The following is a 13,608-nucleotide window of genomic DNA, read 5'->3' on the forward strand; positions in this document are numbered from 1 at the left end:
CATTTCTTGAATAAAAGATTTGTTAACAGATTTGTCATGCATATATCTAAGTAGAACCCTTCAAATTCTTTTATTGGAAGTTTCGAAGATTTATGGTACAAGGTTGGAGTTGAACCTGAAGAATGATGGATTTCAATGCACTATATAAGTTCCACTATATCAATGGGAAAAGTACTAGGTCCTACTCATACAGATTTCAACTACTGCAGCAGGAAACTCTACATCTCATATATACAGCAATAGAAATGATGATGAAATATTTCATCTTCCATGCGTCCGTTCTGAATTTACACTTTGCTGATATGGAGTCCTGGGAAAGAATACTTCCTGCATACGAGCACGTTTTTGGCCCTTTCTTTAATGAAAGTATAACCTTATAAATAAAGAATTAGCCCTGGGAAAGAACTTTTTGACCATGGCCACTGGTGACTTGATTAAAGCTTAGCAAAAATAGCACTCAAGCGCCAGAATTTTTTTCCCAGATGGCGACGGCCAAAAAGAGTCCATAATTAGAACCTGCAGAAAGTCAACTATGCACTCGCCTGAGGAATGAGCCAGCTTTTGCTTGAAATCAATGTCTTTTTTCAATACTCCATTAATATTCTATTAACAGTGTCTTAAAGATGGCATTTCCACCATGAGATTTTGAGAAAACATCTGTGACTTGCAACATCTAACAGATACAAGAAGCAAATCACCAATGACTAAGACAACTCTAATTTTAACAATTGCTGCCAACCACTGCATTGAGCAGAAACTACAGGTGAACTACCTGACTCCTAGAAAAAAGGAATATGTTGAAAATGTACACTTATAAACTGCACCACCAAGTTAGTGTTGAGGCAGAACAGGTCTTTTTTCCAACATTTCATAGTGGAGCACAAAATTATCCTGCATCAAAGTTGCAGATAAATCAGAACATTAGAAACCTCGTAAAAACTGAAGCGCCTTGGCATGTGATGAACACAACTAATAATACGAATTTAACGCTGCGTTATAATACATACCTTGCGGATCGTCTCCCATGTGTTTGGATCAAAACAAATGTAAGACCCTCTCTCATATGCATTCGTCTTGACGAGAGGCTCCATGTTGGCAACCCGCATAAACCACAACCGATGTTCTCTGTGATAGAACCAGCCGCGGTTGTACCTACAGACAGAAAATGCAGCCTGCTATTAACCAAACTTCAACTACGCGCTTAGCACATCACACATCCAGAAGGTCAACTATGCAGCAAGACGAACATCCTAACATAGCAATAGCTGACAAAATAGCTCTTGGGAATACAATAGAAGAAAATATGACCTAGAACAACCAAATCAGTAACAATGAGAGAACATACAGTTCATTTGCAGCATATAGCTGTGCTTCATCTTTTGGCATGCTGCAAAAAACAACAGATCCTGTTATTATTGCATTGGAATTTTACAATCAAGGAACATCGGCCAGATCACCAAAAGACTTGCCTGTAAAAAATGTAGAACAAAGTATCTAGCTGAAACTTTGAGAAGTACGCTTGCTGCGGCCAAAATAGAAAAATATTCAATATATCAAATAGGTCAGATACAGATAAACAAGAATACAAAGGCAGCTCACATTTAAAGGTGGCGGTTGCTTCGCATAATAACATTGGGGTACTGTAAACTCTGGATCCCCCTTAGCAGGCTCATCAGACCATGGGGAACCAAATGTCTTGTACAAATTTTCAGCAGAGTTCAAATTTAATCCAAGTGTTGTTAGATCAATTCCAAGTGCAAGAGAAGTCAAATCCGGATCGCTCATCCGTATTACACTTAGCAAACCAAGCATACCAAACGGGTCAGGAGCAACTTGGGATTGCATGGACTTTAAGCTCTGATCCCTGAATGGCTGACCTAAAGTGGACATTTGCTGCAAGCGAAATTGGGATTGACCCTGATGCTGTTGGTACTGCTGGATAAGCTGATCATATGATCCAATCCCAGAAACAGTACCTGAAGAGTTAAGAGGTCGTAACCCAATACCAGGAGGTCCACCACCCTGAATCCATAGAGGAAAAAAATGTTAGCGTCCTTTAAAACTGAATAAATGCAGCCTCTATAACACACCGGGAATTTAGACTTGTTGAACCACTAGCTTGTCCACATCAAAACTATAGTTTCAAATGTACGTTTTTTCTTTCTTTCACCTGGCAATAAGGAGGGCAGATTTCTGCTATATTGCCGACCAATAGAAACTTGTACCAAAATCAAACCTCTGACTGTCAAATCAGCTGGGTCAAGTAGGGAAAGCACTCAGGAAGAAGAACATCTAACACTGGACCAATCCCGTATCCACACACAAAAAAAAAGAATTAAGAAGATAGAAGGCAAATACATGTTCAAAAAATCTTCTTTGCAAACAAAATCTTTCGTTGGAAACTATGTCGTGCAGAACTATGGGTTTTGACCTTATACAATAAAGTATAATTCTATGCATCAAACATCGCTGAAAGGCAGAAAAGATCCACCATAAAGAAGAAGGGGTTCCCAGGGCCAAACCCAAAAAATGATAGGATCATTTCTGGTGGGACTGCACTCTGCAGGCACAACACAGATAAGAAAGGGAAAAGCTAAAACATAGTCAGAACAAGGCATTGGATCGAAGTAGTACATTGTAAATCTGATCGTCAGCAGCAGAGAGGGTTCGATTCTCGTTATACACGAAGGGGAGGGGGGGGGGAATGATTTGGATGTAGTCTGAAAAAGTTGGGCTACATAATCTTTTACTTGAGGCAGACAAGATAATAATTTTCTCCCAGTGTCCCTCTACCCCAAAGGATTGAAACAAAGGAACCGATAGTTAACCAAAAAAAAGAAGGGTTAAAAAAAAGGTAAAGCCATAAAAATTAAGAGTATTGCACCTGTTGCTGGTAACTGGAGTGCGATGATTGGAAGACATCTGAACCATGTAAACTCAGCAGATCCTGGTTATTTATATTTGAAAAGGAGACACCACTACTACTAACAGATGGAGCATGTTGCAGCTGCTGCTGTGGACGATTCGATGAGTATGTTCCCCCCAAGTTAAAACCAGCAGATCTTCCCATCTGCACCGTTAGATCAAGATGAATACAGGACAGATTCAGCAGGCTGAAGCATTTATTATAAGGTTATGATTCTAAAAAATAACCACTGAGTTTCAGAAATCTGAGCTTACTGAGAAGTGTTGCTGCTGCATCATCGAAAGAGTATTATCATGGAGTTGCTCTTTCTGGTGAGGATCCATAGCATAATCAGCATTCCCACCTTAGCAAACATGAGAGCAATACTATAATTAGACTCCTAACATGGAAGAAAACATCCCCCCCCCCCCCTAATTCTCTATCGCCACCATTTCTTTCCCTGATGACACCCCCTCCCAAACCCATTCATACCTTACAGCAAAATAGAAATATTTACAAATTATTTTTTTGTTCCTGATATTACAAATTTAGGCAGAAATAACTAACAAAGGCCATAAAGCATGGTAAAACCCCCGTCCCTTGCCTTCTCAGAGAAAAAAAGAGCTACACGACAAAGCCAGAGTACCATAGTGGAGAGGAAGTTTTAGCTTGTGCATTGACAGCATCTACTGTCATGCTAGAAACTGTTAACTTGCAATTCAACATTAACATTCAAGGGAGGAGAGATAAGGATCAAGTGGAGAGGCCACCCATTATCTCCTCACCAAGGAGATGTAATCATCCTCCACTTCATGTTGTTTGGCACAACCGAAGGGAAGTAAATAAGACTCCCTTCTAATTCTATCCAATTAAGGAAATAAAAGTCTGACATGGAAGGTTATGAAAACATCCAGTTTTACTTCACCTCCGCCTTTATTACAGAAAGATCATGGAATGTCTCCTACATGTCCTCTTTTTACTTCCCTAACCTGCCTTTACTTTTCTGGTCCCAGCCAAAAGTGTAAAAGCAAACATGTGCAGAATGCTACCACTTGGATCAACCCACTAAGACAGAGCTTTGTGCATGCAGATGAGCACCTTTAAATCCAGGTAAAGCAGGAAAATCTTCATTTTGAATGCTGAATTCCTGATTTTGTTGAACAATAGGACTGAGCCCTTGCTTCCGTAAGGAACCTGAGATTGTCTTTTTATCAGTATTCTAAATGAACTGTATGATAAATGCACTTGCACAGAATGTCTTGAAGGAGAAGAAACTCTAAGTACCCAATTGTCCTTGAGGTCCTCCAGCCGAACTGGGCCGGCTGCTTAGCTGAGGGAAATCATTGATATCAAAAGGAGATCCATCATTTGAATTTACGTCATTCAACAATCCCATAGAGTTAAAATTGCCAATTGCTTGGACGTGGTTTTGAGACAGTGGGCCACCAGCAGGGTAGGAGTTCCCTAACATAGAAAGAACCTGCGGAGAGGCTGAATCCAGATACTACCATTAGCATAAAGAATTCACCAACCTACAAACAGTGGGTGTTACATATATGATACACCTAGTTAACCTATCTACAAATGACATCTCTACGTGAAATAAATAACAAAAGCTGCAACAGTTTCTAATTTGTTTATTTAGGCACTCAAGTTGAATAAGACCAAAACATAGTTTTTCCATCAAAACTAACACGTTTGACAAACAATAAAAACCGTCGTTTGTTCTCCATCCCTCTTTTTTTCCTTCCATCCCATTGCCTCATCCCTACTATTTCCTTTTTTCCCTTCCAAGCCATAATTCAGAAAATTGGGAAGAGGGGAGTAGTATTTAGATTTCAGATTTTCCTTGTTAGTACTTTCTTTGACCGACACATTCTTTATCGAGGTAGAAGTTTAGTCTGATCCACCATCTGATGTTTTTGGACTGAAAATAAGCTTAGAACCAGCCCACTCGCAACTCATGTTTGAGACTAGGTAGTTTGATAAAATATATGATGCTTTCTCACCAAGGTTTGCTGTTAGCGAAATTAGCACATAGACAAATCACATTCATTTTTTTACTACATTGGAAAATAACAATAACCTCCTAAACATCAGATAATGCAGCCGAAAGAAACAAAAGACTGAAACTAGCTAACGCTCTGCCAACTGTAATCTCTTCAATAACATTGAACAGTGAAACAGAGAAATCAAAACAAGAACCCAAGGGAGTTAACAAACTAGAAGGGGGAAACCAACAGTCATTTAAGCTAATTTATGTTGCTGAAGAACAGACAAAACAAGGGAATAACAAACTAAAAGGGGAAAACCATCATCCATTCACGTTAATTTACCTTGCTGAAGAACACCACTCATTAGCCTATTAGGTCCTTGAACATTTAAATTTCCAGAGCCAGAGTTGGTGTTCATATTTAGCCGTGAAGCAAGACCAGGCACAGACAATCCTGCACCAGAGCTAATGCTTCTGCCAATGTTGCCCCCACCAACTATATTTCCAACTGAGTTTGTCATCCTTGGGCCTGCATTTCCCAAAATGGGGGACACCCCAAGGCCTGGCACAGAACTTCGATTACCAATTGCTGCAGAGGTTGGGAGAATTCCAGGGATAGAACCCCCTACACCATTAGTGTTACTGCTATATCCCGGGTTACCAACAACACTCATACCACCTCTACTCGTCATCCCAGAATGACCATGCGAATTACCTTGGGATATCTGCAATACAAATACTAATAGGCTTTTAAGATATGCAATACAAGGGAATGCCAACCTAGCATATACAGGAGAAGAAAGCAAGCCAGAATAGTTTCTGAATGGAGTTAAACAGGTTCTTGAAATGGTTTATAACATAACTAGTAGTACATCTCTCGAGCTCTTCTCACCTCTATTTTCAAAAAGTCAAATTAAATCATTTCCAGAGTCAAAATCACACCCCCTATATGGTCAAAGAATTCCTTCTCCAGTTCAGCCATGGTTTCCCAAGTCCAGGAGACAGCCTAGAAGAGGAAATAGCAATGAATTCAAAATAAAAGTTACACAGACCTGAGAAAGGGCAGTGGGAAGATTGTTTGGTACAAAACGACCACCAGAAAGATTATTCCCAGATTGCTGGACACCACTGGAGGGGACGTTATTTATTGCTGTGTTTCTTGAACCAAGTGTTCCATGCATGTTTGGAACGTTGAAACTCCCATGAATGTTATGCAGCCCCTGGATACTTCCTGTGAGGAAGAAGTTTAACGATAGATCGACCTAATTATCAGAAAGTAACGAGAATCCAGTAAATAACTAACCTGAGTGATGATAAAGAGGGGAGGGTGCACCCGATTGAGGAGAGAAAGAGGAAGGAAATGAGCGACCGGTGTTATCAGGAAGATTTGAAGCTGATCCGTTCAGAGAAGACTACAGCCAAGTGGAAGAAAATACATCAAGAGTGAACTACTAAAAATTTGTTTACTTCAGCATACCCTTTTCTCAGGCATGAAGAAGCCATCTAAAACCCGATGCCAACCAGGGATCTAATAGGCCACAGAGAAAAGGTAATCAATCAAATATAGCAGAAGTGGTCCATAAAGCTGCTCAACTTTGATTATTCAACCATATACTCAAAATTTCAAACTTACTGTAGTTTCAAACAATCAAGCAGACATGAAATTGGGGTTTTATAGTTGCTCATCCAGCAAAAGGAGCTGGTTTCTTTGGAGTGATAAATACACCACATTCTACGAAAAGGCCAGCCATCTACAAATGGCCAAGAATATACATAAACCAAAGTCACGAAAGGAAGTCCATTACTGAAATATCATAATACTTAGATGCCAAAAAATCCATCAAAATTTCAATATTTCCAACAGTACATAGCCATTAAAAGAACACCACATTCAGGAAGTCCATTCATTTGCACAATGCATCAACCTGTTATGGGAATAGCTTCTGTTCAAGGAACAAGTCTTTCCATAACCATTGCTAGGAAATTTCACTAGCTCTGCAGTCAGAAGCCCCATATTGACGACCACGCCTCAAAACTGCTGACAGTTTCAAGATAGCAGCAAGAAAGGTGTTGATAACGCGAATGACTCATCAGCAAATCTGTCAATGCTACCATAAAAATTGGGCGATAATGCTTGATTTCGGAGATACTTGAGGACAATAGCATGATGCTTCAAAGTTCTTCTACTAGACTGGTGATGTCAGTTCACTCCTCGAATGATAATTGTAGTTTGAATTTCTTGAAAAGCATTTCATTATATTCCAAATCAAGTAATGATCAGCTCGAACGAAGTAGCGACTAAAAAGAGCAAATGTTAACCCAACTAATCTAACAACATAACTAAAATCAAATACTTTCAGTAAAGGAGGACCATTAGCCTTATGGCAACAGAAATAGGTATTCCTTTCGTGCCAAAATTCATACGACAGCCTCTCACCCTGGGATGTTCCAAGTTGTTTTACACTATTGCTTGATCAAAAAAATTGCCAACTCTATTCTACTAAAAATGCATTCTATATAACTTTAACAATATTCAGAAATCAAATTTATTTAACTATTCTACTTTACAGCTTGTTTGGATGGTTGTTCCCCGTTGTGTCGTATTGTATTGTTATCCCAAAACAATGTTTGTTTTGATTGTTTCATTAAAATTGGTTGTATTGTATTGTTAAATCCATTGTTCCGGAACAATGAAAAGTCCCCTTTTTTGAAACAACCGATTTGGTGTGGTGGGATTGTTTCCTATTTTTCTTTCCAATTATGCCCTAACTTATTACTCCACAATTCTATTTTACCCTTTACCTTTTTTTCTATTTTAATTCCAAATCTCTAACCCATAACCTACTCTCTTTTTTTCCAGAACTACTGCCGCCAACGTTAAAGGTGTTTTAACGCCTTCTGTTTTATATTTTCTCCTAATTTGCTTTTAACTCGATTCTAATTAGCTATGCTCCTTTGTTTTGCCTTCTTCTGTCTCGCTCCTCTGTTCTGTTTTCATAAGGTGTTTTGCCTTCTTCTGTTTTGTTTTTTAAAATTATTTGTATGCATAATTTTTGATAAATTTAATATTTAAACAATTGAGGGTATTTTAGTAAACTTATCAGTTACAGTACAGTACGATACAGTCAAACCAAACAGTAAAATATTATTTAACAATAACAAACAACACGATCTATCCAAACATTGTATTCATAAAACGATACGATACAATATGAAATACAATACATTATAAAACGATTGGGAACAATGATCCAAACAGAGTGTTAACCTTTGATGTGATTTTTCTCTATTATATTAACTTTTCAAACATTGATTAGTCCTCTTGTTCCATGACACTCTTTCTGTTTTAGTCTGTTCTAAGTAACTGAGACCTTTCCAAATTTGGAAACTCTTTAACTTTAAACTTCCTACTATTATACACTTAATGACATGCTCCTATACCCATAGAATTGTCATGGCATGTTTAAAACCACAGGTTCCAAGTGTACTATTAGTATGTGAGTCTTTCTTCTTTAAACTACAAATAATATAACTGATCAATCAAATTAACAGCCTAACTCCATGTCCAGTCAAAACTGTAACATAAAATGGATGGCAGGAGTAATTGGAAATCCAAGAGAGAAGGTCAAAACCAGAATCTATCAGCATTGACCTACTTCTTGTATAAAAATTAGCACCAACTCTTCTTCCAATAGTAACAAGGTGACCAGAAAAGGGGCTAATTGAAAAGAAAACTTTTTCGCCTAACAAAAAAAAGCAATGAATACAAGAACATAACCCAAATATCAATATACGAATAAATGTTGTATAGAAAGATGAATACATTGAGTAACCCTGACATTGCAGAAATGTCAAGAGGTCATGCAGAAAAATTTTCCTGGTTGTACAGCAGCTTCCCTTATCCTTTTCTTCAGAAAGGTTATGGGAGAAAATATTGGAAGCCTTTCCAATGAGTAAATACCTATTATCTGAAAAGGAATGTGATTGGAATAACCAGTCAAAAAGTATTATCAATCTCTAGGATAAAATAGAACGAGAAAAGAAAGAAGATGACATCAGAAAGTACTCAAAACAAAAACAAATCCTTGATACATGCTGAGACAGCCACTAAGCATAAAATACAAATTTCTGACAAGCATAACATATGACCCAGTGAAAGCCAGTTTTTAGAAACGAATTCAAAAAAAGCTTGCATCATCGGTTCACAATGTCAGCAAAAAATTCAAAAAGGCATGCAAACCATCATGTTCATGTTTCTATCAGCAACTTAGAGGTCCAAAATTCAAAATCTATTCAACGAAAGTCTGTTCCTTAGTCGGAAAGTTTACTTTGCATCTGCGTTTATAGGGTAGCAAGCTCCCCAATGGATTAATGGAGAAGCGTGCAAACTAACCAATCACCCTCCATCATATAAAAACCATGCACCAATTGAACGATGAAAAGATTTTAAGAAGTTCCCTTACATGCAACAAGCCACTCAATATGCAAATTAACAACTTCTGCAAACACATCATAAGAACTAAGAACACTTACTCTCTCTCAATGTTTTTAAAAGAGAAGCGCAAAAAAAGCGATGACATTCATGGGGCTTGAAGCAAAAAGAAGAAGTAAGCGCACGCTTCTTTAGATTGAAGCACACACAACAACAACAACAAGAAGCCCAGTATTTTCCCAAAAATGGGGTCTGGGGAGGGTGAGATATACACAGCCTTACCCCTACCCTAGAAGGACGGAGAGGTTGTTTCCGATAAACCCTCGGCTGGAGAACGGATGACAAAAGTAATGTCAACAAGAAGGAATAACAACAAGATAATAATCACACAATTTAAGGTAAATCAAAAGTACCATACATATATGAATTTACCGCATAATAATCAAATCTCAATTAAAATAACTTCTTTCAAGATCGGATATAAAATAATGTCGATATCAATTCAACTCCTAATTTTATAACTGATATTAATTAAACTCCTTAAAGTTGAGATTCAAATCAGCGACCATTTCTCCCCAGGATCACTTCGCTTGTCATTGTCTAAAGCACACACTTAGCTGAAGCATGAAGCGGGACCCCTTGCTTTGCATCGCTTCGTGACTAAATGTTTATAACACTGCTCTCTCCAAATAACTCTCAGACTGTTCCAGAAAATTAATAATGATAGAAAAATAACTCTCAGACTGCTCGGCATGGGATTTTTTTTTATTTATTCTTTTTATAAAAATTACACACGGCAAGGAATTCACAGCTTCAATAGGTAATTTCTACATTTCCTTGTTTTCTTTTGGTCACTGACTACTTAAATTACTTATTACAATAGACTAAAACAAAGTAATCTAACCACAACAATCCAGAGAAACTAAATTACAAACAAAACAAAAATCACATTTCCACAGTCGAGCAACAACAAAAGTGAAATTTTTGCACATACATACTTCCACAGACCAGAAAAACAAAAACAAAAAATACAATTCATCCTTCTTCTATAACTAATCCACGCAAAGCGCGCGTAAAAACACAATTAAATAAAAAAAATTAAGGATTCAACAGGTGAACTGAAAACAAAAGCCAAGAAAAAAAAAGTAACAGTAAATCAGAACCCTAGCATTTTTGCCTATACAAAATTGACAGTTACATATAAGAATAGATACATATAGATAGATCGATAGAGATAGAGAGAGAGAAGTAATTATTACCGGGGGAAAAGAGAGAGTGAGAGAACTGCGAGAAAAGAAGGTGCGAGTAGTGATCTTCAATGGTGTCAGGTGAATGATGATGGAAAGAGAAGAGGAAAAAGGAGAAACGGAAAAGAAAAAGGGCCTATAAAAAGGATTTTCGAAACCCAAAACCCAAAAGCCCAACAACTGCTATAGCCTATAGATTTTGTATTGACAACCCATTTTTTCACTTTTTTTTTTTTAAATTAGTGTTTGGCAAAAAAAAAATCAATTTATGAATTTTTGAATTTTTGAAAATTTGAAAAACCTCAAAGCTGCTTTTCAAAATTTTCATTCAGATCACTCACAAAAATTAAAAATAACCCAAAATTATATTCATGTCCAAACACAACTCTAAATATCATTTTCACTTAAAAAAAAAAAATCACTTTTCTCGGAAATGTATAATTATTATGTCCAAACGCCCACGCCCACTTAAATGTCATTAATCTCGTTTAATTTAAATACATTTAATTTCTTCCCAAATAGGGATATTATTTTAATTTCTTACTCTCTTTTTTCTTGAATTGCAGTGATTTGAGTGGCAACAATTTGGATGGACCTATTCCTGATTTCCTTGGCACCTTACCAAATCTTAAAGAACTGTTAGTATAAAAATATTATATTTTTTATAATTTAAGTTATATATACTAACAATTTACCTATATATGATTGCGTAAATATTTTTTGCATCGTCAATACATAGAACTAAAACATTATTATGATAAATATGCTAAAAGCTTTCGATAATTATAGCCTGTTTGGCCAAGCTGTAAAAATCAACTTATTTTGATAAGTGCCTTTTCTCAAAAGTGTTTTTTTCAAAAGTACTTTTGGTGAGAAGCAGTTTGTGTTTGACTAATTAATTTGAAAAACAATTCTGAGCAGCAATTAGTGTTTGACAAAGCTTTTAAAAATTGCATCTAAGTTTATTTTTCACAAAAGTGCTTTTCAAAAATGTGCTTTTCGAGAGAAGCTACTTTTTTCTACTTCTCCAAAACTGCCTCCTCTTCTACTCAAAAGCATTTTCTTTTTCCTTCTAAAAGCTTGGCAAACACTAAAAAAAAAACTTTTTTAAAAAAATGCTTTTGGATTTGGAAAAGCTTGGCCGAACACGCTATTAATATGACAATAATCAATAACAATTGATTTTGATTTGTTCCAGGAATTTGGCAAATAACCAGTTCAGTGGATCAATACCTGCCTCATTGTCAAACAAAAATGGACTAAACATAGAGTAAGAAAAGCAACTAGCAAATTTTTTACATGTTCTATTTCTTGGACTTGTAATGTGCTAAACACTAATTTGATATTTTGATTCAACTTTCCTACTATATATTTAACCTTCTCTATAAATATAGATAGTCATTGAATATTTATTAAGAAACACTACAGGAAAAAGATTAAGCATTTCTCAAATTTCCTAGTTATAATTCTATATTTTTTTTTGGGTATAAGTTTTATCGTGTCATTGGATCCTAAAAATAGCTAGGAAGCAAAATAATGACTCATACTTATGGCAAAACGATCAAAGGTTGAGACTATGAAGGACACTTTGGATACGACTTGACTCTTTTACTATTACTTGAACTCCTATATGGCGTGTTGTTATCTTTCAAAAAATATTTATATTTTAAAATTTCAGTTTCTAAAACTTAATTTGTCATAACTACTTGAACTCGTATTTTTTTAGTTTAAAATTACTTTGAATTTTGAATACTTTATATATACATATTTTTTGCTCTTTGAATCAATAAATGTTAAATTAGTTGATTATTATATAATATTGAATATATTGTCTTAAAATTACCAAGTAATTTTTTTCATAATATACTTAGCTTAACCTTAATGCAAACTACTCAAATTGCATTTAAATTCAAATTCGAATATCATAGCAGCTTGTCTGTAATAGAGATTTTTTTAAAATGACACACAATATAAACTAAAAAAAAATATATTCTAGGATATACTTATCTTATAATCTATGTATTTGAGTCACTACAAAAAAAAAATAGTAGTAGTATATTTTGCTATTTAGATTAGTGTTTCTAAATGAGATTAGCGACGAATTTTTCTGTTTAGCTATAGAATTTGTCCATCGCTAAAACCTGACTTTTTAGTAGTGAGTTGAGAAAAATATTTGAAATCGATGAGATCGCTTCCAAATTTTTATACTCATTAAAGAAGAAACAGAAGAAGAAATGCATTGTCATCTCTTATTTTTGGCTTTTAGATTTTTCATTTATTTTTTTCTATATTTATTTTCTTTTAGCTTATTTTTTTTATGTCTTTTTTTCTTTTGCTACAAAGAAATTAATTTATTACGCTACAAAAGGATGAATTTTTTTGTCTGATGTTCATTGATACAAATTGACTTCAAACAAACACATTTAAAAAAAAAAAAAAAATTTTGAATATTAATTGATTTTTATGATGTTTCTTTCTCCGGCATGTAAGTTTACTTTAATATATATGTAAGTAAATTTTTATATGATTATTAAACTCCTTTTTTTCATCTGCATAAATATAGACATGTACCCTATATATTAAATAATTTTAAAAGAAATTCACTTTATTTAAATCTAGTTATAGTGTTTTAAAAAACTATAATTATATGGCTAAAATGTGAAAGGATTTTATAGTTATATGCATTTTTTTTTTTGCAAGAGGTGAAGTAGCATTTAAATAGTTAAAAAGATAACAAAAGTTTCTAACATTTGCATATGATCATTAACCGAATTAAGTATGCTAACATGATAACAAAAAATAAATTTCTTTTTTATTTTAGTTAAAATTTTAAAACTTTATCTATATGGTAACTTTCTTGCTTTAATATATACAAGACTATTAACGTGAGAGTGACAATAGTAATTGTGGACAACAAGAATGAAAAAATGACGTTTATAAGCTTTCTTTTTCAAAATTAAAATAATCGTTGTCAACTAAAAGCAGTAGAAAAGTTCTAATTTGAATAGTAACTTAAATGGGAGTTCTTGAA

The 13,608-nt window shown here is 35.1% G+C and overlaps 1 protein-coding gene across 3 annotated transcripts; it reads right to left on the bottom strand.

Annotated features, from left to right (window-relative positions):
* Positions 1-559: 559 nt before the first annotated feature.
* On the bottom strand, positions 560-10,744 carry LOC109244660 (probable NOT transcription complex subunit VIP2). 3 transcript variants are annotated; one of them, XM_019411790.1, is made up of 14 exons: positions 10,590-10,744; positions 8,722-8,866; positions 6,202-6,310; positions 5,951-6,129; positions 5,242-5,623; positions 4,190-4,396; positions 4,004-4,099; positions 3,181-3,269; positions 2,885-3,070; positions 1,600-2,022; positions 1,470-1,522; positions 1,346-1,387; positions 1,008-1,152; positions 560-891 (listed from the first exon to the last, which is right to left on the bottom strand). In XM_019411790.1, the coding sequence occupies exons 2-14, from the start codon at positions 8,737-8,739 to the stop codon at positions 832-834; spliced, it is 1,989 nt and encodes a 662-aa protein (XP_019267335.1). In that variant the 5' UTR covers positions 8,740-8,866; positions 10,590-10,744; the 3' UTR covers positions 560-831. The 3 variants fall into 3 exon arrangements, with proteins under 3 accessions (XP_019267335.1, XP_019267337.1, XP_019267336.1); XM_019411792.1 differs by lacking the exon at positions 8,722-8,866 and having other exon boundaries at positions 10,590-10,713; XM_019411791.1 differs by lacking the exons at positions 8,722-8,866; positions 10,590-10,744 and adding an exon at positions 6,532-6,649.
* Between the last annotated feature and the right edge of the window lie 2,864 nt (positions 10,745-13,608).

Source organism: Nicotiana attenuata, unplaced genomic scaffold (genome assembly GCF_001879085.1).
Source record: "Nicotiana attenuata strain UT unplaced genomic scaffold, NIATTr2, whole genome shotgun sequence".
NCBI classification, from domain to species: Eukaryota; Viridiplantae; Streptophyta; class Magnoliopsida; order Solanales; family Solanaceae; genus Nicotiana; species Nicotiana attenuata.